This window comes from Bombina bombina, chromosome 12, assembly GCF_027579735.1.
Source record: "Bombina bombina isolate aBomBom1 chromosome 12, aBomBom1.pri, whole genome shotgun sequence".
Taxonomy (NCBI): Eukaryota; Metazoa; Chordata; class Amphibia; order Anura; family Bombinatoridae; genus Bombina; species Bombina bombina.
In genome coordinates, this window is record NC_069510.1 from 126,999,622 (window position 1) to 127,023,571 (window position 23,950).

Consider the following 23,950-nt stretch of genomic DNA (forward strand, 5'->3'; position numbering starts at 1 on the left):
CACCCTTAATTAGACAGTTATTTTTTACTAAACCTCAGGCACCTCTACACCTTTGTGTTATTCTTTTTCCATTTCCTTTCAATCGAATGACTGGGGATTATGGGTTAGGGAGTGACACTTAACAGCTTTGCTGTGGTGCTCTTTGCCTCCTCCTGCTGGCCAGGAATGATATTCCCACTAGTAATTGAAGGAATTGAATTGATGTGGACTCATATCTGTAAAGAGAGAAATTTATCAGGTAAGCATAAATTTTGTTTTTTGAGGATTCAGCATTATTCACACAGAAGGAACTAGGTATTTGTGTGTATATTGACATGGCATACACCTGCCGTGACATGGCATACACCTGCCGTGACATGGCATACACCTGCCGTGACATGGCATACACCTGCCGTGACCATGGCATACACCTGCCGTGACCATGGCATACACCTGCCGTGACCATGGCATACACCTGCCGTGACCATGGCATACACCTGCCGTGACCATGGCATACACCTGCCGTGACCATGGCATACACCTGCCGTGACCATGGCATACACCTGCCGTGACCATGGCATACACCTGCCGTGACCATGGCATACACCTGCCGTGACCATGGCATACACCTGCCGTGACCATGGCATACACCTGCCGTGACCATGGCATACACCTGCCGTGACCATGGCATACACCCGCCGTGATGCTTACTTAAACCATTTTTGAAACCGCATAGCTTCTCAGCATTTATAAAATGCACAATTTAATTTTTTAGCTTCTTTATCCCTTGAAAATCAGATTCATTAGATTGGTTTTCAACCTCAATGAAATAGAATTTTGAAGTAAAAAAAACTGTGCACATTTTAAATGTTTGAAGCTTTTGATTTTGTTCTGCTAAGCATACAACACACATTTAGTAAGCTGTATGTCCTTTTTAATTTGCCATTTGTCTTTACAGGTCCATCCGACATCTACAGGAGGCATCTGCAACAGATGGAAAAGGTCAGCTATCTCATTCCACTAATGGTTTAGATACGGATGTGTTTCCAATCATACTATTGACTTCAGGAGCTCTAGAGAGTGCTGCTCCTTTACAAATGGGTTTTATAATCTGGTCTTTAAATCCTGCTATAAATTAGCTCCTATACATGTATTATTATATCAAAACCTAGATGACCTTTAAAATAATTAAGTACCATTTCCTACCATAAAAACACTTTTCATTCCCCGTTGCCGACCATTTAAATTATGAGGCTTTATCAGATTAGGGTCAAACAAATTAAATTCTGCATTTACTTTTATTGCACATTAGCAAAAGGCTAAGGAATTCCATGTTCTAAACAATGTAGATTGTGCTTCAGTCTAGATCTGTCCCTGGTTCTAATTGAGGTTGTACATGTTCGACTTTTAATCAATTAACTAATGTGTTAGTTAAAAAATATAGCAGTGTAGTTGCACAACATCTAACAGATTAAGTACATCATATCGGCCCTGGGATAGGTCTATATATTTACTATACGATGTTTTGTAATGTAGTAGCAAAGTGTCACTAACAGTCATTTAACTGCACCCCATGTACACGGTAAGTCCTTGCCATCTGAAAATCATCACTTATTTTCTAGTTTGAGCAGTGAGAATGTAAATATATTTTTTTTTTAATTGTTTTATTGAATTTTCAATATAATAAACAAAGAAACAGAGGTACAGAGCATTCACATGTGTCAGAAAAGATAAACATTCAGAGGTTGAGGTTATCAACATTAAATAATAGGTAACACATTGTCACAAATGTAGTATTATAAAACAATAGAGACAATAGAGAGCATTGTCAAGTCCATTTTTGATTTAAGCTTAACAGTACACCATTTATGTAGATATAAATATGACTTTCACAACATTTTCTGTTCCCACAAAAAAGGACATCTGCAATAAAGTCTTGCTTCCCACTAAACACATAGTGTATTCTTTCTAATGCTAAAACATGATCAACTTCTTTCAACCACATAGTGTTGGGAGCACATTTTTCTTCCATAGTCTAGGTATTAAGCGCTTTGCGCAATTGAGCATACGTTGGAATAGACGTTTCCTATAGATGCAGGGAATGCGTGGTATGTCGTTTAGTATGACAATTGTGGGTGTAAGTGTTATTGAGGATCCTAATACAGTGTTAATGCTCTTAGAAATGTCCGCCCAGAAGGTGCATAGGAGGGGGCAGGACCACCAGATATGGGACAGTGTACCCGTACCTCCGCAGCGCCTTCAGCATAAAGAGGAGGAGTTAGGAAAGATACTGTGAAGGCGGTGCGGAGTCAGGTACCACCTGGAGAGTAGTTTATAGTTCATTTCAGCAATAATTATGGAGATGAGTGACTTTTTTGTCTCAGTAAATATATGGCCCCATTGTGGCGCACACAGGTTGGTTTTTAGCTCTATTTCCCATTTAAAGGTATAGGAGGGTTTCCTATTGGGGAAGGAGCCTCTTAGAATTTTATAGATTATGGAGATGTGGGATCTATGGATTGAAAAGTTAATGCATAAGGTTTCAAAGTGGGTAAGTGATCTGATAAGGTCCTGTTTATGGGGGCTAGTAAGTATGGCGTGCCTGATCTGGAGGTAGGGAAACCATTATTGGAATGGGGGCCCCAACAACTGGGAAAGTGCTATTTGCGGACGTACTATGCCTCTATCTAACACCATATTAACTGGAATATTTGTAGGTATACCCGCCAAATATAGCATTTGGATAGATTGGGAATCCAAGAGGCTTGGGATATTAAGGAGGGGGATTAGAGCGGACATTAAGCTAGATATTGTTTTGTTGTGTGCCACTAATCTGTCCCAAACTCGTAAGGTAGCCGATACGAGGTAATTTGTACTAACTCTGGGGGGGGGTCTTGCTTTGGTGGGGATCCAGCACAATTCACCTATATTATAACCTCCTATCAAATTACATTCTAGTTGGACCCAAGGCTTACTTGGACGAGAATTATTCCAGGCTATGATACGTGCCAGATGGGCTGCTCTGTAATAATCTATAAGGTTTAGGGATCCACAGGCCTTCATGCTCTCTACTGAGGTGTAGTGTGTGCTTGGTCACCCTAGGTCTCTTGTGTGCCCATATAAATAGTTTAAATTGTTTTTGCTGGAGGGATAAATAAAGTAGGGGAAGATCTAATGGGGGAACCTGAAATAGGTACAGGAATTTAGGGAGTAGGTTCACTTTTATGGCATTAATGCGTCCCATCCAAGAGAGGTGGCCCTGTTTGTGCCATGACTCAAGAGAGGACAAAGACTCATTCTACAAAGGTAAGTAATTAAGATCAAGAAGTTCTGTCGGATTAGCAGGGACCTCAATTCCCAAATAATTCACTTTATTAGTGATTTTGGAAATTAGTATGACTAGAAAGAAATCGGGATTCATCCTCTGAGGTATTTTGGGTCATTAGTATTGATTTCCCCATATTGATGGTGAAATTAGAAACCTGTTTGTACATTTCTAGCTCTGCAAGGAGGGGAGGTATAGAGGAGGTTGGGGAACGGATCGTGAATATAATATCATCCGAGACATTTTTGATGCTCTTCACTGAAGGAGATGCCCTGGATGTTAGTATTACTTCTGATCCTAGATGCCAATGTCTCCACCACCAGGGCGAACAGCAGGGGAGAAAGAGGGCAGCCCTGCCGGGTGCCATTGTTAATGGGGATTTGATGGGATAGAGTATTGTTAGCAAAGACCCTGGCAGTGGGATTGTGATATAACACTTTTATTCGGGTAATCAGTGTATCCGAGAATCCGAACCTCGACAGAATGGCCCAGAGAAAATCCCAGTCCACCCTGTCAAAGGCCTTCTCAGCATCTGTGGACAGTAAGATCAGAAAGGTTTTGGGGGAAACAGCAGTAAATAGGGTTTGCAGTACACGTATAGAATTATCTTTGGCCTCCCTACCTGGGATGAAACCGACCTGATCGTTATGTATAAGTAAGGGAAGGATTCCATTTATTCTTGTTGCCAGCAACTTCGCGTACAACTTCATATCTGTTTATTAAAGATATTGGGCTATAGTTGGTTACCAGGTCCGACGATTTGCCTGGTTTTGGAGAAGAAACTGGGGGCTTATTATGGATTTGAACAGATGGTAGAACTTAGTTGTAAAACCGTCAGGACCTGGGGACTTTCCCTGGGGGAGGTTCTTAATCGCCATTAGGAGTTCCTGCAAGGTAAACTGCGAGTCCAGAGACTCGCATTTCTCCGCTGATAGGGAAGGGAGGTGTGTCTGGGAAAGATAGTTGTCAATTAATCTATGTTTATGGAGTGAATCTAGGGTTGGTAGGTTGTAGAGGGAGGAGTAATACTCTGTGAATTGGTTGACTATATCCGAGTTGGAGGTATATGACGATCCAGAGGAATCCACTATTTTTCAGGAATAAAGGATTTGTAGTTCTTTTTTTTTTTTTTTTTAGAGATCTGGCCAGAAGACGTCCTGCCTTATTGCTTTCAATTTGAAAAAGTGCTCGGAGGTGGGCATTTTTAATCAGGTATTGAGTAAGTGCTTCCCTAGCCTGCTGAGATTGCAACAAGAGCTGCGAGGATTTGGCGTTGCGTTTTAGTTCTCGTTCTTTCTCTTGGAATTCCGACGTCAAAGTTGTGTATAGTGCTGCCCTCTGTTTGCGCAATTTATGTGTATGAGTCATTATCACGCCTCTAATGTAGCATTTGTATGCTTCCCAATTATTGGTTACCGAGGTCTCAGCAGGGTTGTTAAAGTTAAAAAACTCTGTTGTTTTTTCTAATATATTGGTGGTGATCAAGGGGTCTGAGATCTGGTCATTGAGTCTCCAGAGCTATTGGTGTTGAGGCCTTGTAGACCATTTAAAGGTGGAGTTAACCATGCTGTGGTCAGACCAGGAAGTGTGATGTAAACGGGAATCAGTCAGGGCGGTCAGCATGCTTTGGTCACAAAGTAGATAGTCTAGTCGTGTATAGGAGCGCTGGGGGTTTGAAAAAAAAGTAATGTCCTTGGTCATAGTGTGTCTTAATCTCCAGATGTCAAAAAAGGGAACAGCACGAAGTGCTTGCCAGTTGGCTCTTATTTAGCTACTCCGGAGATAAGATTTTCCCGATGTGTCTAAAGCAGGGGTACGAGTAAAGTTAAAGTCACCACCCAGGATTATGGGGCCTTTAGAAATATCTAATAAATGATTAGTGACTTTTCGGAAGAAAGGAGGTAAAGGGTGTATAGGGGTGTAAATATTGGCCATTGTGAGTGGTCTGACATAATATAGCCCTACCAAGATTAGTATCCTGCCCTTTTGGTCTTGGTATTTGTCCAGGAGTTGGAAGGATGTACCTTTTCTGAATGAGATACTAACCCTGTTATGTTTCGTCTGCCCAGAATTAAGGAAATGTTGGTCATAATAGAGGCGTGAAATAGCAGGTTCATTAGTCTTTCTAAAATGTGTTTCTTGGGTCATCATAATATCGATATGGTTTTTATAGAAATCATGGAAAGCTATAGAGCGTTTCTGTGGGGACAAGAAACACTATACATTCTTTGTGGCGATGCTAAAAGAGCTGGCTTGGGGATGTGAGGGTATAGAAGTCTGTGTGACGGACTGAGTCACAGGCATTATTTGCTAAGATTATGACTGTTTCTGATACAACTAACTTATACTCTGTACGTAGTGTAACTGACTTCAAACTTTGTCACCCGAAGGTGAAACTGGGGACAGGTAAGAGTAGGGGGAAGAAAGTGTTAGCGAGCAGGTGGAATAAGTACAGATGGGGATAAAGAAAGAGAAGGAAAGAGACGTTGAACCAAGGCTCAAACAAAGTGGTCAAGGGAAGGAGAGAAAGAAAAGGAAGAGTGTGACAGCAGAGGAACGTACGACTCAACAAAGCCAACTCCAACGGGAGTATAATACAATAAAATACACATGAGGGTGCAAAGCCCCATAATTTAATACAATAAAATATAACGTGAAGCAAAATATAATAACATATCGGTAGTAAAGCAGACCTGTTCCACAAAGGAGAACAGTTTAACATATATATTCATGGATAGGTTCACAGATTAAACTAAGAGTATCAGTGATGGCATTCCAACTAAACACTGAAAGCCAAACATGTAGAGGTTTGCACTTCAATGGACAAGGTAACCTTAAGGATTCACATAATGAAGGCAGACATTTGAAAGACTGTAGGGGCAACCAGTAAACTTAAGTCCATTAGTAGATTGCAGAACTCGTTCTACTATAATTCAGAACACTAGAAAGGCTACATAATGAAGAGTCCATGTGAGTAATATTGGTTACAGTTCTGAGCTTGGGGAGAAAAGTTAAAGTATCCTAATCTCACGTGAGCAAGCCCCCTGGTTACCCGGTATTGTGCAACTTGGTACAGGTAGCAAAAACATGAACAGAATGAACAAATGCATTCTAAAACAAACAGTGGGTTAACATATGCATGCAAAGGAAAATTCACATTATAGGCCGAGAATGCTCTCGCCTGCAATGAGGCTATACATGTGATGTAAAGCAAATAATAACTTTCACTTCTTTTAGTAGGACAAACCTGGGGATATACAGAATATCAGCGGACATGAAAGTACATAGGATTAAACTTTAAAACAGGAGTCCACTGGTAGTTTGCAGATAGCAAGTGTCCACTGAGCGGGACATATAGGAGGCTACTCAGAGAAATGTCAATGCGAGTGGTATGATCTTGATCTTGACAAAGTTGTTTATCTCGTAGGACACTTCTCTCAATCAGGTAACGTCCTGAGATTTAGGAGGCTCAGGACCTAGCTTCTTCTTACTTCGCTTGCTATCAATTTCAGACCACAATCTCCTTATTGGTCTCGGTGGAAGGGGCGCAGTTTTGGCAGTGAAGGAGTCTTGAATCTCTGGGTGAGGAAGGCCTAGTTGCTTGCAGAATTCAGCCGCTTGAGATGGGCTCAAACATTCAAACCTTTTCCCATTTTTGATGACCTGCAGGGAGACAGGGAAGCCCCCACCTATAGGGGATCTGCACGGAGCGAAGATGTGCAGTGAGGAAAGCATATTCTTTTCTAATTTGGAGTTCTTGCGGATAGATCCTGAAAGATTTGTATTTTAGCACCAATATAGGAGAAATTTGGCTGTGATCTTGCTAGTTGGTCAATTTTCTCTCTGTAGCTCTGGAAGCAGATTATAATGTCCCTGGGAGGCTGATTGTCACCTGACTTAGGGGGCAAAGAGCGGTGAGCTCTTTCTAAAGGCATTGTATCATTAACGCGTTGGCCAGGACTGGAACATGTTTTGGAGGTGATCTTGGATATTTTCAGCTTTTACAGTCTCTGGCACCCCATGGATGCAGAGATTATTCCGTCTCGCCCTATTTTCCACTATTATTATTATTTTCGACTTTATTTTCTAGTTCTTTAATCTCTAGTTCTTTAATCTGTGACTGATGAGCTTCTAGGGAGTTAGACATGTCAGAGAATTCTTTAGCCCATTCTTCTCTATCATCCTCTAGGGCCTCTACACGAAAACCCAGTTCGTTAATGTCCCTTTTCAAGTCTGCGCACTCAATTTTAATACAGGACTTGGCTTGGTTTATTAGCTCCTCTATGGCTTTCATGGTAACCGGTCCATCATCACTATGTGCCTGAGGAACATCTGTCTTTTTTTTTTTTTTTTTTTGGTCAGCATTTTTAAAAAAAAGTATTTATTGCACTGGGGACAGTGTTGGGCTTTAGATTTTTCTCCACCTTGGAGTTTCTGTGAAGCACCATCTTGCAGAGATCATGCCCTCATGTAGATATAACCTGTCCACAACTTCGATTTGCGAATGAAGTGACTATTACATTCTGCTAGTTCAAATAGTGACTCTGTGTGGGTGCTTATACTATTAAGTAGGATGAATAAACTCTATTCAGCAGATTAAAGCATAAGCTGGCTTTTGTTCTTGCCGTTAGTAAAGTTAGTGCATTATAGAGTAAAGGTACAGTCCGTGCAGGATATGGCTGTATAGCTAGTCAGCCAATCATGATGCTGGTGCTTATTAGAGACCCATAGTTGTAATCCTTTTAATCATAGCTCCTGGTATGTATCTGTTAACAAGCCATGAGGTTAAATTAAGTGCTGCTATGTCTCTTTAAGGTTTTATTATATTCCTTTAAGTATTAATGCTATGTGCTGAGAAACATGTCCACATACTGTGTTACTTTGGGGATTTATGGGTATACAAAAAATAAAGACACCATGCTGCCTTACCCTTTAGCTAGTGATCTGGAGGTGGAAGGGACAAAGGAAAGGGAAGACCGTCCAGCAGGACCGTTCAGCGGGGTTCCAGCCCACAACGATGCATCCAGGCGGTTCCCAACATCTCCCTCTGCTATGAACTGGCTTTAGGGGCCTGCAGCCCAGGTTAAGCAGTCCCTGGAGTGGGACTTTGTCGTCGCCGTCACAGGAACTCTAGTGTGGTGCAGCCATCATGGACGCCCGCACGCTCCACCCCCTATAAATATTTTTTATGAATTTATATCACTTATTTAAAAAAAAAAATTGGAGGGGGGATTTTGTCTACATGGCCTCTATATGACAGGTGTAATTTGAGCAGACTGGTCTGGTTCTGTTAGGAGAGGAGCTGAGTAAAGAAATAATTTTCTAGTACAGACACTAAAGGGGTACACACAGGAATATCCTTACACAGTAGACACCAATTTTCATTTAACTGCATGTAATAGACACTACTATAAAAAATAATATGCACAGATGCTGATACAAAAAATCCAGTATAAAACCTTTTAAAAACTTAATTAGAAGCTCCCAATTTAGCACTGTTGATGAGGTTGGGCTGGAACACCAACTGAAATGGGCTGAGAGCAGACCACCCCCATATAAAAGGACATATTATACAAACAGAAGCAATCTAAGACAATGTTATTTAAAAATAAGCAAAACTAAACTATACATTTTTACAAAAACACTTCTAGATGGGCTGTATAAATGGATCATCTACAAAACATTTATGCAAAGAAAAATCTGAACGCAATGTCCCTTTAAGTACAGTAGAAATGTAAAATTAACAGTACAGGCAATAACAATATAACGGCAGCTGATAAATGAATAAAAGATAGCAAATAAAATAAATGTCATAAGCCTTGATAAGACACAGCGTTCTCCTTAATGGGTGCACAGTATTCATGTAATAATTATTTATATATATATATATATATATATATATATATATTTCTTTTGCATGATGTACCGAGTCCACGGATTCATCCTTACTTGTGGGATATTATCCTTCCTAACAGGAAGTGGCAAAGAGAGCACCACAGCAGAGCTGTCTATATAGCTCCCCCCTTAACTCCACCCCCCAGTCATTCTCTTTGCCGGCTCTAAGCAGGAAGGGTAAAGTGAAAGAGGTGTTAAACTGTTAGTTTTATTTTATCTTCAATCAAGAGTTTATTTTTAAATGGTACCGGTGTTGTACTATTTACTCTCAGGCAGGACACAGAAGAAGATTTCTGCCTGGAGGATGATGATCTTAGCATTTGTAACGAAGGCCCACTGCTGTTCCCACAGAAGCTGAGGAGTACAGGAAAACTTCAGTGTGAGGAACGGTTTCTTGTAATGCAGCAATGAGGTATGTTCAGTCATTTTTTCTGCAGAGACTGTGTTAACTACAGAAAGGCTGACAGTATCCCCTTTAGGGGAAGGGTAAGCAGTAATCCTAGTGTTATAAGAGGCATTACTAGCTTGCATAAAGGGCTAATTTTTTGGGCACTCAGTTTGTATATGAGATATTGAGCAATCGTTTGTGTGTTTCTAGGAGTAACATTTTTATCTGATGGGACATTTGTTTGAGGGTGCATTTGTCTTTAGGGGTTTTTATAACCCAAATGGCTTACAAACATGGTTTGATAAATTTTGTGTAGGCCCCAGCAACATCAAGTAGAGGTGGGCGGGGCCTATTTTCGCGCCTCAGTTGCGCATTTAGTTTATGCAGCAAGCGACTTCTCTAGAGGTCCTGATACTCTCCTGGGGCCTAATCAAAGCTTTATCCTCATATTTTCATCCCCTAAGGGCAAGTAGGCGCCACAGCAGAGCTGTGGCAAGGTGCTAGCAGGGTATTTTTTATCTGGTTTTAGACATTTATTAATCCGGTTTTGTCTTTTGGTGGTTTATTGCTTATTTACTTGTGGTACAATCCTTCTACAGCTTAGGGGGTACACTGTTAAAATTTCGGAATATTCGAAGCAATTTTAACCAGTTTTGCAGTTTGTGTATGCCTTTTTTTCTCTTAAAGGCACAGTACCGTTTTTGCACATTGTGTTTTTTTTCATTAAATAAAGTGTTTTCCAAGCTTGCTTGCCTCATTACTAGCCTATTAAACATGTCTGACACTGAGGAAACTCATTGCTCAATTTGTTTAGAAGCCATTGTGGAACCCCCTCTTAGAATGTGTCCCACTTGTACTGATATGTCTATAAATTGCGAACAGCATATTTTGACTTATAAAAGTTTGGCATTGGATGATTCTCAGACAGAAGGAAATCAGGTTCTGCCATCTAGTTCTCCCCAAGTGTCACAACCAGTAACGCCCGCACAAGCAATGCCAAGTACTTCTAGTGCGTCTAATTCTTTTCACCTTGCAAGATATGTCTTTAGTTATGAATACTACCCTCATAGAGGTTTTATCTAAACTGCCAGGGTTGCAAGGGAAGCGCAGTAGCTCTGGGTTAAGAACAAATGCTGAGCCTTGTGACGCTTTAGTAGCCGTATCCGATATTCCCTCACAATGTTCTGAGGTAGGGATGAGGGATTTGCTATCTGAGGGAGAGATTTCTGATTCAGGAAGAATGTTCCCTCAGACAGATTCAGATATGACGGCATTTAAATTTAAGCTAGAACACCTCCGCTTATTGCTCAGGGAGGTTTTAGCGACTCTGAATGATTGTGACCCTATTGTAGTTCCAGCGAAATTGTGTAAAATGGACAAATATTTAGAGGTTCCTGTTTACACTGTTTTTCCAGTTCCTAAGAGGATTTCGGACATTGTTCCTAAGGAGTGGGATAGACCAGGTATTCCGTTTGTTCCCCCTCCTGTTTTTAAGAAAATGTTTCCCATATCTGACACCATAAAGGACTCATGGCAGACGGTCCCTAAGTTGGAGGGAGCTATTTCTACCCTGGCTAAGCGTACAACTATACCTATTGAAGACAGTTGTGCTTTGATCCTATGGATAAAAAATTAGAGGGTCTTGTAAAGAAAATTTTTGTTCATCAGGGTTTTCTTCTTCCACCTATAGCGTGCATTGTTCCTGTAACCACTGCAGCTGCCTTTTGGTTTGAGGCTCTAGAAGAGGCTCTTCAGATGGAGACCCCACTAGATGATATTCTGGATAGAATTAAGGCTCTTAAGCTAGCTAATTCTTTTATTACAGACGCCGCTTTTCATCTTGCTAAATTAGCGGCAAAGAATTCAGGTTTTGCCATTTTAGCGCGTAGAACGTTATGGCTTAAGTCCTGGTCGGCTGATGTGTCATCTAAATCTAAGCTTTTGACCATCCCTTTCAAAGGTAAGACCCTATTTTGGCCTGCACTGAAAGAGATTGTTTCAGACATCACTGGGGGGAAGGGTCATGCCCTCCCTCAGGATAAGTCAAATAAGACAAGGACCAAACAAAACCATTTTCGTTCCTTTCGAAACTTCAAGGGTGGTCCCACTTCCTCTTCCTCAGCTGCAAAGCAAGAGGGGAACTTTGCTCAAGCCAACCTGGAGACCTAATCAGGCTTGGAACAAGGGTAAACAGGCAAAAAAGCCTGCTGCTGCCACTAAGACAGCATGAAGGGGTAGCCCCCGATCCGGGACCGGATCTAGTAGGGGGCAGACTTTCTCTCTTTGCTCAGGCCTGGGCAAGAGATGTTCAGGATTCCTGGGCGGTAGAAATCGTAACCCAGCGATATCTTCTAGATTTCAAGGATGTTCCATCTCTCTCAATTGTCTGTAAACCCGACAAAAAGAGAGGCGTTCTTACGCTGTGTAGAAGACCTTTTTACCATGGGAGTGATCTGCCCAGTCCCGAAAGCAGAACAGGGGCAGGGGTTCTACTCCAATCTGTTTGTGGTTCCCAAAAAAGAGGGAACTTTCAGACCAATTCTAGATCTCAAGATCCTAAACCAATTCCTAAGAGTCCCATCTTTCAAGATGGAGACCATTCGGACTATTTTACCAATGATCCAGGAGGGTCAATATATGACCACCGTGGACTTAAAGGATGCATATCTACACATTCCTATCCACAAAGATCATCACCAATTTCTTAGGTTTGCCTTTCTGGACAAGCATTACCAGTTTGTGGCTCTTCCCTTCGGGTTGGCCACGACGCCACAAATCTTCACAAAGGTGCTAGTGTCCCTTCTGGCGGTTCTAAGGCCGCTGGGCATATCAGTGGCGCCTTATCTAGACGACATTCTAATTCAAGCGTCGACTTTCCAACTAGCCAAGTCTCACACGGACTTAGTGTTGGCCTTTCTAAGATCTCACGGGTGGAAGGTGAACGTAAAGAAGAGTTCTCTTTCCCCCCTCACAAGAGTTTCATTTCTAGGGACTCTGATAGACTCGGTGGACATGAAAATATTTCTGACGGAGGTCAGGAAATCAAAGATTTTGTCCACCTGCCGAGCTCTTCATTCCATTCCTCGGCCATCAGTGGCTCAGTGTATGGAGGTAATCGGTCTAATGGTAGCGGCAATGGACATAGTTCCGTTTGCTCGCTTGCATCTCAGACCACTGCAACTATGCATGCTCAATCAGTGGAATGGGGATTATGCGGTTTTTATCTCCTCAGATAAATCTGGATCAAGAGACCAGAGACTCTCTTCTTTGGTGGTTGTCACAGGATCATCTGTCCCAGGGAATGTGTTTCCGCAGGACAGATTGGGTTATAGTGGTGACAGATGCCAGCCTTCTGTGCAGTGGTGCAGTCTGGAATTCCCTGAAAGCATAGGGTTTGTGGACTCGGGAGGAGGCTCTCCTGCCGATTAAATATTCTGGAATTAAGAGCGATATTCAATGCTCTTCAGGCCTGGCTTCGGCCAGATTCATCAGATTTCAGTCAGACAACATCACGACTGTGGCTTATATCAATCATCAGGGGGGAACAAGGAGTTCCTTAGCGATGATAGAAGTTTCAAGAATAATCCGTTGGGCAGAGGCTCACTCTTGCCATCTGTCAGCGATCTTTATCCCAGGGGAAGAGAACTGGGAGGCAGATTTTCTAAGTCGTCAGACTTCTCATCCGGGGGAGTGGGAACTCCATCCGGAGGTGTTTGCTCAACTGGTTCAGCTATGGGGCACACCAGACTTGGATCTGATGGCATCTCGTCAGTACGCCAAACTTCCTCATTACGGATCCAGGTCAAGGGATCCTCAGGCAGCACTGACAGATGCTCTAGCAGTGCCCTGGTCGTTCAACCTGGCTTACGTGTTTCCACCTTTCCCTCTCCTTCCACGTCTGATTGCCAGAATCAAACAGGAGAGCGCATCAGTGATTTTGATAGCGCCTGCGTGGCCACGCAGGACTTAGTATGCAGACCTGGTGGATATGTCATCTCTTCCACCATGGTCTCTGCCACTGAGACAGGACCTTCTGATTCTAGGCCCATTCAAGCATCCAAATCTAATTTCTCTGCAACTGATTGATTCTATCAAAGCGGGGTTTCTCTGAGTCGGTCATTGATACCTTGATTCAGGCTCGAAAGCCGGTCACTAGGAAAATCTATCATAAGATATGGCGTAAATGTCTTTTTTTGGTGCGAATCCAAAGGCTACTCCTGGAGTAAAATCAGGATTCCTAGGATTTTGTCTTTTCTCCAAGAGGGATTGGAGAAAGGATTGTCAGCTAGTTCCCTAAAAGGACATATATCTGCTCCGTCTATTCTGTTGCACAAGCGCCTGGCAGAGGTTCCAGACGTTCAGGCTTTAGCTAGAATTAAGCCTGTGTTTAAACCTGTTGCTCCGCCATGGAGTCTAAATTTAGTTCTTAAAGTTCTTCAGGGGGTTCCGTTTAAACCTATGCATTCCATAGATATTAAGCTTTTATCTTGGAAAGTTTTCTTCCTAGTTGCTATCTCTTCAGCTCGAAGAGTTTCTGAACTATGCATTGCAATGTGACTCGTCTTATCTTGTTATCCATGCTGATAAGGTGGTTTTGCGTACCAAGCCTGGGTTCCTACCTAAGGTTGTTACTAACAGGAATATCAATCAGGAAATTGTTGTTCCTTCTCTGTGTCCTAATCCTTCTTCTAAGAAGGAACGTCTGTTGCACAACTTGGATGTGGTTCATGCTTTGAAATTTTATTTGCAGGCAACCAAAGATTTTCGTCAAACATCTTCTTTGTTTGTTGTCTATTCTGGAAAGCGTAGGGGTCAAAAGGCTACGGCGACTTCTCTTTCCTTTTGGCTGAAAAGCATCATCCGTTTGGCTTATGAGACTGCTGGACAGCAGCCTCCTGAAAAGATTACAGCTCATTCTACTAGAGCGGTAGCTTCCCCATGGGCTTTTAAAAATAATGATTCTGTTGAACAAATTTGTAAGGCTGCGACTTGGTCTTCGCTTTATACCTTTTCAAAATGTTATAAATTTGATACTTTTGCTTCTTCGGAGGCTGTTTTTGGGAGAAAGGTTTTGCAAGCAGTGGTGCCTTCCATTTAGGTTCCTGTCTTATCCCTCCCTTCATCCGTGTCCTAAAGCTTTGGTATTGGTGTCCCACAAGTAAGGATGAATCCGTGGACTCGGTACAAAAGAAAACAAAATGTATGCTTACCTGATAAATTTCTTTCTTTTGCGATGTACCAAGTCCACGGCCCGCCCTGTCTATTCAAGACAGGTGGTATTTTTTATTAAAAAACTTCAGTCACCTCTGCACCTTATAGTTTCTCCTTTTCCTTCCTTGGCCTTCGGTCGAATGACTGGGGGGTGCAGTTAAGGGGGGAGCTATATAGACAGCTCTGCTGTGGTGCTCTCTTTGCCACTTCCTGTTAGTAAGGATAATATCCCACAAGTAAGGATAAATCCGTGGACTCGGTACATCGCAAAAGAAAGAAATTTATCAGGAAAACATAAATTTTGTTTTATATATATATATATATATATATATATATATATATATATATATATATATCTTTCATGTAATTGGCAAGAGTCCATGAGCTAGTGATGTATGGGATATACTATCCTACCAGGAGGGGCAAAGTTTCCCAAACCTCAAAATGCCTATAAATACACCCCCTCACCACACCCACAATTCAGTTTTACAAACTTTGCCTCCTATGGAAGTGGTGAAGTAAGTTTGTGCTTGATTTCTACGATTTCTTCTAAGCATTCTGAAGCCCAATTCCTCTCAGAGTACAGTGTTTGTCAGAGGGATGTGATGGGAGTATCGCCTACTGATCTTATGGTTTTCCTTGCGGGAAATCTTTTCAAAGGTTCTCTGTTATCGGTAGTAGGAATTCATCTCCTACCTCCCTTTTCAGATCGACGATATACTCTTATATACCATTACCTCTGCTGATACTTTTTCAGTACTGGTTTGGCTATCTGCTATATGTGGATGGGTGTCTTTTCAGTAAGTATGTTTTCATTATTTACCTCAGACATTGACACTGACAAATCTACTTATCTTTTTAAGATTGAGTATATTCGTTCTTTGTTAAAAGAAGTGTTGGTTACTTTGGATATTGAGGAGTCTAGTCCTCTTGATATTGATACTAGTAAACATTTAAATTCTGTTTATAAACCTCCTGTGGTTATTCCTGAGGTTTTTCAAGTTCCTGATGCTATTTCTGATGTGATTGCCAAGGAATGGATTAAGCCTGGTACTTCTTTCATTCCTTCTTCTAGGTTTAAAAGATTGTACCCTTTGCCAGCGGCTAGATTTGAGTTTTGGGGAAAAATCCCCAAAGTTGATGGGGCTTTTACTACTCTTGTCAAACGTACTACTATTCTTATGGAAGACAGTACTTATTTTAAAGTTCCTTTAGATAGAAAACTTGAATCTTATCTAAGGAAAGCTTATTTATATTCTGGCTATATTCTCAGGCCTGCCATTTCTATGGCTGATGTTGCGGCTGCATCAATCTTTTGGTTGGATAGCCTAGCGCAACAGGAAACAGATCCCGATTTAGTCTAGCATTGTTCGTTTGCTTCAACATGCTAATCATTTTATCTGTGATGCCATTTTTGATATAATTAAAATTGATGTTAAATCTATGTCTTTAGCTATTTTAGTTAGAAGAGTTTTATGGCTCAAATCTTGGAATGCTGACATGTTATCTATATCTAGATTACTATCTCTTTCTTTCCAGTTTAACAATTTATTTGGTTCTCAGTTGGATTCAATTATTTCAACTATCACTGGGGGGGGGGAGGGAGTTTTTTTTTGCCTTAATATAAAAGATCTAAGGGTAAATCTAAAGCTTCTAATCGTTTTTGTTCTTTTTGAGAGAATAAGGAACAGAAAACCAATCCTTCCCCTAAATACTCTGGTTCCAATTGGAAACATTCTTCAAGTTGGAATAAATCCAATTCCAAACCTTTTAAGAAGCCAAAGCCAGCCCCCAAGTCTGCATGAAGGTGCGGCCCTCGATCCAGTTCAGCTGGTGGGAGGCAGATTGAAATTATTCCAAGACATTTGGGCAGATTCTGTTCAAAATCAGTGGATTCAGAGTATTGTCTCTCAAGGGTATCGAATAGGATTCAGAGTAAGACATCCTGTGAGAAGATTTTTTTCTCTCTCACGTTCCAACAAATCCTGTGAAAGCTCAGGCCTTTCTGAAGTGTGTTTCAGATCTAGAGTTTTCAGGGGTAATCATACCAGTCCCGTTTCAGGAACAGGGTTTATGGGTTTATTCAAATCTATTCATTGTCCCAAAGAAAGAAAATTCATTCAGGCCAGTTCTGGATCTGAAGTTTTTTAATCGTTTTGTAAGCGTGCCAACTTTCAAGATGGTGACTATAAGGACTATTCTGCCTTTTGTTCAGCAATGTCATTATATGTCCACGATAGACTTACAGGATGCATATCTTCACATTCCGATTCATCCAGACCACTATCTGTTTCTGAGATTCTCTTTTCTAGACAAGCATTACCAATTTGTTGCTCTTCCTTTTGGCCTAGCAACAGCTCCAAGGATCTTTTCGAAGGTTCTCAGTGCCCTTCTATCTGTAATCAGAGAACAGGGTATTGCGGTGTTTCCTTATTTGGACGATATCTTGGTAATAGCTCAGTCTTTACATATAGCCGAATCTCACATGATTCAACTAGTGTTGTTTCTTCAAAGACATGGTTGAAGAATCAATTTACCAAATAGTTTCTTGATTCCTCAGACAAGGGTCACCTTTTTAGGTTTCCAAATAGATTCAGTGTCCATGACTCTGTCCTTAACAGACTAGAGACGAATGAAATTGGTTTCAGCTTGTCGAAACCTTCAGTCTCAATCATTCCCTTCAGTGGCTATGTGCATGGAAGTTTTAGGTCTCATGACTGCAGCATCAGACGCGATCCCTTTTCCTCGTTTTCATGAGACGTCTGCAGCTTTGTATGCTTAATCAGTGGTGCAGGGATTATACTCGGATATCACAATTGATATACTTAAATCCCAATATTTAACTCTCTCTGACTTGGTGGTTAGACCATCATTGTATTATTCAGGGGGCCTCTTTTGTTCATCCTACCTGGACTGTCACAACAACAAATGCAAGTCTTACAGGTTGGGGAGCTGTCTGGGGATCTCTGACAGCACAAGGGGTTTGGAAACCTCAAGAGGCAAGGTTACCAATCAATACTTTAGAACTCCGTGCCATTTTCAGGGCTCTTCAGGTTTTGCCTCTGTTAAAGACAGAACCATTCATTTGTTTTCAGGCGGACAATATCACAACCGTGGCATATGTCACTCATCAGGGTGGGACTCGCAGTCCCCTGGCTATGAAAGAAGTATCTCGGATACTTTCTTGGGCGGAATCCAGCTCTTGTCTAATTTCTGCGGTGCATATCCCAGGTGTAGACAATTGGGAAGCGGATTATCTCAGCCGTCAGACCTTACATCCAGGGTAGTGGTCTCTCCATCCAGATGTATTTTGTCAGATTGTACAGATGTGTGGGGTCTTCCAGAAATAGATCTGATGGCTTCTCATCTAAACAAAAAACTTCCCAGGTACCTTTCCAGGTCCAGGGATCCTCAGGCGGAGATGGTGGATGCTTTAGCAGTTCCTTGGTTTTATCAACCTGCTTATATTTTTCCGCCTCTAGTTCTTCTTCCAAGCGTGATCTCCAAGATCATTATGGAACAATCGTATGTGTTTCTGATGGCACCAGCGTGGCCTCACAGGTTTTGGTATGCAGATTTGTCCGGATGTCCATTTGCCAGCCCTGGCCACTTCCTCTAAGACCAGATCTTCTGTCTCAAGGGCCATTTTTCCATCAGGATCTCAAATCGTTAAATTTGAACGTATGGTTATTGAACGCTTAGTGCTTAGTCATAGAGGTTTCTCTGACTCAGTGATTAATACTATGCTACAGGCTCGTAAGTCTGTTTCGAGGAAGATTTATTATCGAGTTTGGAAGACGTATATTTCATGGTGTTCTTCTCATAAATTCTCTTGGCATTCTTTTAGAATTCCTAGAATTTTACAGTTTCTTCGGGATAGTTTGGATAAAGGTTTGTCTGCAAGTACTTTGAAGGGACAAATCTCTGCTCTTTCTGTTTTATTTCATAGAAAGATTTAACTCTCTCTGACTTTCAAGAGTATTCTTTGAATTAGGACACAAGGAGGGAACAACAATTTCCCTACTAATGTTGTTAGAATTCACAACCTTAGGAAGAAATTTAATATGAAGTCCGCAAAACAGCCTTATCTTGATGAAAAATCAGAAAAGGAGACTCGCACGAGAGAGCAGACAAATCGGAAACTCTTCTAGCAGAAGAGATAGCCAAAAGAAACAACACTTTCCAAGAAAGTAGTTTAATATCCAAAGAATGCATAGGCTCAAAAGGAGGAGCCTGCAAAGTCTTCAAAATCAAATTAAGACTACAAGGAGGAGAGATTGAATTAATAACAGGTTTGATACAAACCAAAGCCTGAACAAAACAGTGAATATCAGGGAAGTCGAAGTAGCCTTCTGCCCCTTATGCTTCCCTGAATAGACAACAAACAAAGAGGAAGATTGTCTAAACTCCTTAGTAGCCTGGAGATAGAACTTCAAGGTGCGAACCACATTCTAACTGTGAAGAAAGCATTCCTTCGATGAAGGATTAGGACACAAGGAAGGAACCACAATCTCCTCTTGTGAATTCTAACAACATTAGTAGGGAAATTGTTGTTCCCTCCTTGTGTCCTAATTCAAAGAATACTCTTGAAAGAACTGAGCTTTGAAATATTATGTTGAAGCTACTAAAGATTTCAGGAAGACTTCTAGTCTATTTGTTGTCTTCTCTGGTTCTAGAAAAGGTCAGAAAGCTTCTGCCATTTATTTGGCATCTTGGTTAAAGCTTTTGATTCATAAGGCTTATTTGGAGGCGGGACAGTCTCCACTTCTTGGGCGTTTAAGAATAAAGCTTCAGTTGATCAGATTTGCAAAGCAGCAACTTGGTCTTCTTTGCATACATTTACAAAATGTTACCATTTTGATGTGTTTTGCTTCTTCTAAAGCAGTCTTTGGTAGAAAAGTTCTCAGGCAGCTGTTTCAGTTTGATTCTTCTGCTTATGTTTTAAGTTTTTTTTCTTTAATTTATGAGAGAACTTATTTTTTTGTGGATTTAATTTTTTCAGCGGAAAATGGCTGTTTTTATTTTATCCCTCCCTTTCTAGTGACTCTTCTGTGGACTTCTTGGGTATTTCTATCCCACTAGCTCATGGACTCTTGCCAATTACATGAAAGAAAACATAATTTATGTAAGAACTTACCTGATAAATTAATTTCTTTCATATTGGCAAGAGTCCATGAGACCCACCCTCTTTCTGGTGGTTATGATTTTTTGTATAAAAGCACAATTGTATTTCCAGTTCCTTTTTTGTATGCTTTTTTACTAATTTTTCTATCACCCCACTACTTGGCTATTCGTTAAACTGAATTGTGGGTGTGGTGAGGGTTGTATTTATAGGCATTTTGAGGTTTGGGAAACTTTGCCCCTCCTGGTAGGATTGTATATCCCATACGTCACTAGCTCATGGACTCTTGCCAATATGACAGGAATTAATTTATCAGGTAAGTTCTTACATAAATTATGTTTTTAATGTTTATTAAACAAATTGTCATTAAAGTGATGGTAAATCCAAGCGTTTCAAAGACTCTAGGATTTACCATCACTAAAAATAAATAGGACTTTCAGTCATCACTTTATAATAAAAAAGTGTGCTAAACTTAAAGGGCCACTGTAAGTAAATATTTTCTATGCCTGTTACTAACTAACTACCCCAAATAAGCTTTTTATCAATAGCATTTCATTAACATATCTCTACCGTATATCAGAAATCTTGTCTGCAAATTTAATTGTTTTCCAAACCCACTCCGTGGGTATCCTTTGCTCTGTACCAATCCGTTTACAATACCTAGGTTTCAAAATGGCGCTTTAAACACAAAGTTATTGGTTTAAGTATTTTGAACATGCAGTGCTGAAAATAGTGGGCAGGATAACGTGACATCATCGGCGAATAAAAGATATAACTTTTAGAACGTTATGAAACTTCGTTTTGGAGAAAATATAGGTCAGTAGGTTTTAATTAATGTTTATTAACTTTAATATGTTAGTTGTTTAGCTTAAAAATTATAACAGAAAGTAATCCTTTAACCTTTCATGTGACGTTTCCACCTCTAAACCAATAGCTGTGCTAGTAGCATACAGAACACTGTCATATGACTAGCACGGCTATTTAATACAAAATGTTGAAACTTGCAGAAGTAGCATGAAGCCGCCAGTCACCAGCTACAGTGTTTGACAAATGACAGTGGTCACCTGATAATAGCAATAGAGGCAAAATGTCTGTAGTATAAGCACAAATGCATTACTGACCTAAATAACTATTTGTTTAACCACCACAGAGGTTAAACACATAGGTAAATTCCTGCTTGGTTGCTTCTGCCATTGCTTCTTCAGAGCATGACACAGCTGGGCAGCCAATACAAAGCAGCAGTTATCCACGCCAATCTGCCAGTCACCAGTCGTTCTCTGCTTGGTAGCTGCAAGGCTTGCACACTTGTATAGATAATAGTTCTACATGGTATGACTGAGATGAGCATTTCCATCCATACCATGCATGTGACCGCTTTTGGTTGTGTGCAAGCAAGAGGCGGCATTCCAGAAGACCGCTCTTCTGCAATGATAAATTTACTTGCGAACGTGTCTGCCCACAGTCGTGATGCATTTTGCCCTAAGTTGCACATAAATTATTGCCTGTACACTGGGATGCAGCTCTCAGCAACTGCCACCAGATGGCGCACCAATGCCACAGCAGGCTTTTATTCAAGTTTGCTAAATTGGAGAATAAAGAAATGTTTAAAGTTGAAATATCTCTCTCTATATTTTCCATGTTCCTGAATTAAACTTTGCTCGTTGTATAGAAGTGTCCTGGAATCTCATTTCGCCACCAAACACGTCAGCAGTGCAGGATATGTGTCTGTGAAAGACAAACACATTGTCTGTGCGTGCCTGTGTTTAGTTTTGGGTGGAATTGGTTTTATAAATTACGTCTGCACTGCGCAGCGTCCTGACAGACACTTCCTGAAGGACGTAATTATAGTAAGCGCCTGTTACAGGTGCCCTTCTATTAAGTCTCTGAATTCTTTATTCTTGTAACTTAATGATGTGTTTTTTTTTACTTTGTATCTGCCCAACGCACCCTGCAGCATGATCACACAATGAGCTAACAGGGCACGAGCGCAGTAAACCTGATGGTGCTGATGATCGCTGGGCCTAGGTCACAGAACTTGTTTAGCATTGTTACAAAAGATTAACTGCTAGAGGTAAACTATATGGTTACGTTTTTATTTTTAAAAAAAAATAGGTTATTGATAAGTATTGAATTCATCTGATATAAAACACATTTTCTTTAGTATATATCGGCAAATAAACTTTCCAAAAGGTCTGCGTAGAAAATAAATGTTTTAAAAATCACTTCAACTGTCAGTTTGCATTGCTCTTCGGGACATGGGTTAGAAATAAATATTACTATAGTGATCAAACAATCACTGTGTAGAATTTTGCAGGGTTAAACTTGTGAAGTTGGCAATTTGCACTTACAAATCTCAGGGGACTACACAATATTTAGAATTTTAGTTGTTGAAGCTTTTTGTTGTTGTGTTTTTGATTTTTTTTTAAACTAACTTGAAGTGCACAACGACTTTGTGTAAAAGATGTATTGGTTGATGAGGAAAAGTCCCACAGTCCTGTTGGTGGGCAGTGATAAGCATCATTCGTTTTTTTTTTTAACACCCCAACTTGAAGGCTGAGCTAAGGCAGCGTGAACATGCGCCTTCAGTCTAAACCGGCTTCTACTCTAGCGCTCTGTTTCTAGGGGAAGAAATAACTGGCCCCTGAGTGGTCGAGGAGGAGGTTTGCGTGAGGGTAATGAGGAAATATTGCGCTAATATAACTTATTTTTACAGGACATAAAAACTATTTAACCCCTTCAATGCTAAGCTTTTTTTTCCACACCCCTGCGCTAAGCTGATTTTGAGCAGATTTTGCTGATTAAATCTTAACGCTGTTGTAATTCATACTTCAGTGAGTGACCCCCACAGTTTTTTTATATATTGTTTTATTTTTTCAGCAGGCCCAGTAGATTCATATTTATGTCACTGCATGCGAGAAGGCTGCAGCACAAAGTGTTAAGATTTTAGTAAAGAACGTTGAAAATAGCCACTTGTGCTACTGTGATCATATTACTAAGTTGTTATCAAGGGGGATGTCCAGAAAAAGAATGAAGGCCTGAGATTCTTCCCTATGTAGTGTAGCCAGAAAGGGGGGGCTGGGATTTTAAGTAATTCGGGGGGAAGGGGGGTATTTGTGCAAGTGTAATTATTATTCATTCATTAACAAGAAAAACAAACGTGTAAGAAACGTAGAATAAGGTAGACGTCCCTCCAGTACAAGGGACTGTGAGTTTGCTCTTATTGCTACATCTGGTACGTTGTGGAGGAAAAACATATGAAACAAGGTATTGATCGTTTGCTTTCTAGGGAGCCAAATCATTTGCAATTACCCATCAGTTACAGGATCCTGGTTAAAACGTTATTGTTTTGCCAATAAATGTACCATGTCCAGCAGGATTAAATAGCCTGACTAATACGTAAGGGCCAGAGGCCGTAACCTTGTCTCCTGCACCACTACAGCCACCCCCCTCTCTCTCACACATGTGCGTTCCATCACCCACCTATGTCCGCTGCACTCCTCCCCCACATCCTATTGAACACAACTCTATTTACTGCTGCGGCTGACCCTGATGTTGCAGTGGGCTTTGTGGCACATTAATGACACCCCTAGTAATTTGCAAGGTTAGATCTTGTAACTCGGTGCCTATCTCAGACATTCATCTTTCTAAGTGACTGGACTTTAATAGCTTACGCTCCTCCTAAGAGTTTTGCAATGTACACAAAATCTGTAGCTCTGCTTGTGAAACAGACCTTTATTACCATGTTTAATTCTCATTTTCAGTTTTCCCTTCTTTAAAACCCCTATTGTGATTCTGGCCGCCCCTGATTGACTGACAGGTAGCAGCTGCATTTAAAACACAATTACCTACCGTATCCAGTAGACACCTGCCCGTTAGCCTTAGGGCATAGCAGTAACAACTATAACCCATATCTTCTGTGCACACTGCCTCTCCAAGAGTTACATTCACTATTTAAATGAAGATTGTACCCAAAAGCTATTTAGCAGCTATATGAGCAACATTTAAATGTGCTTTTTTGTGTCTGAAGTAA

General features: G+C 40.8%; 1 protein-coding gene across 1 annotated transcript in view; it reads left to right on the forward strand.

Annotated features, from left to right (window-relative positions):
* Positions 1-23,950, forward strand: part of GPR107 (G protein-coupled receptor 107) — a 216,710-nt gene that overhangs the window by 128,729 nt on the left and 64,031 nt on the right. The window contains exon 14 of the mRNA XM_053695827.1: positions 938-981. Coding sequence (XP_053551802.1) covers positions 938-981 — 44 coding nt within the window. The remainder of the gene's footprint in view (positions 1-937; positions 982-23,950) is intronic.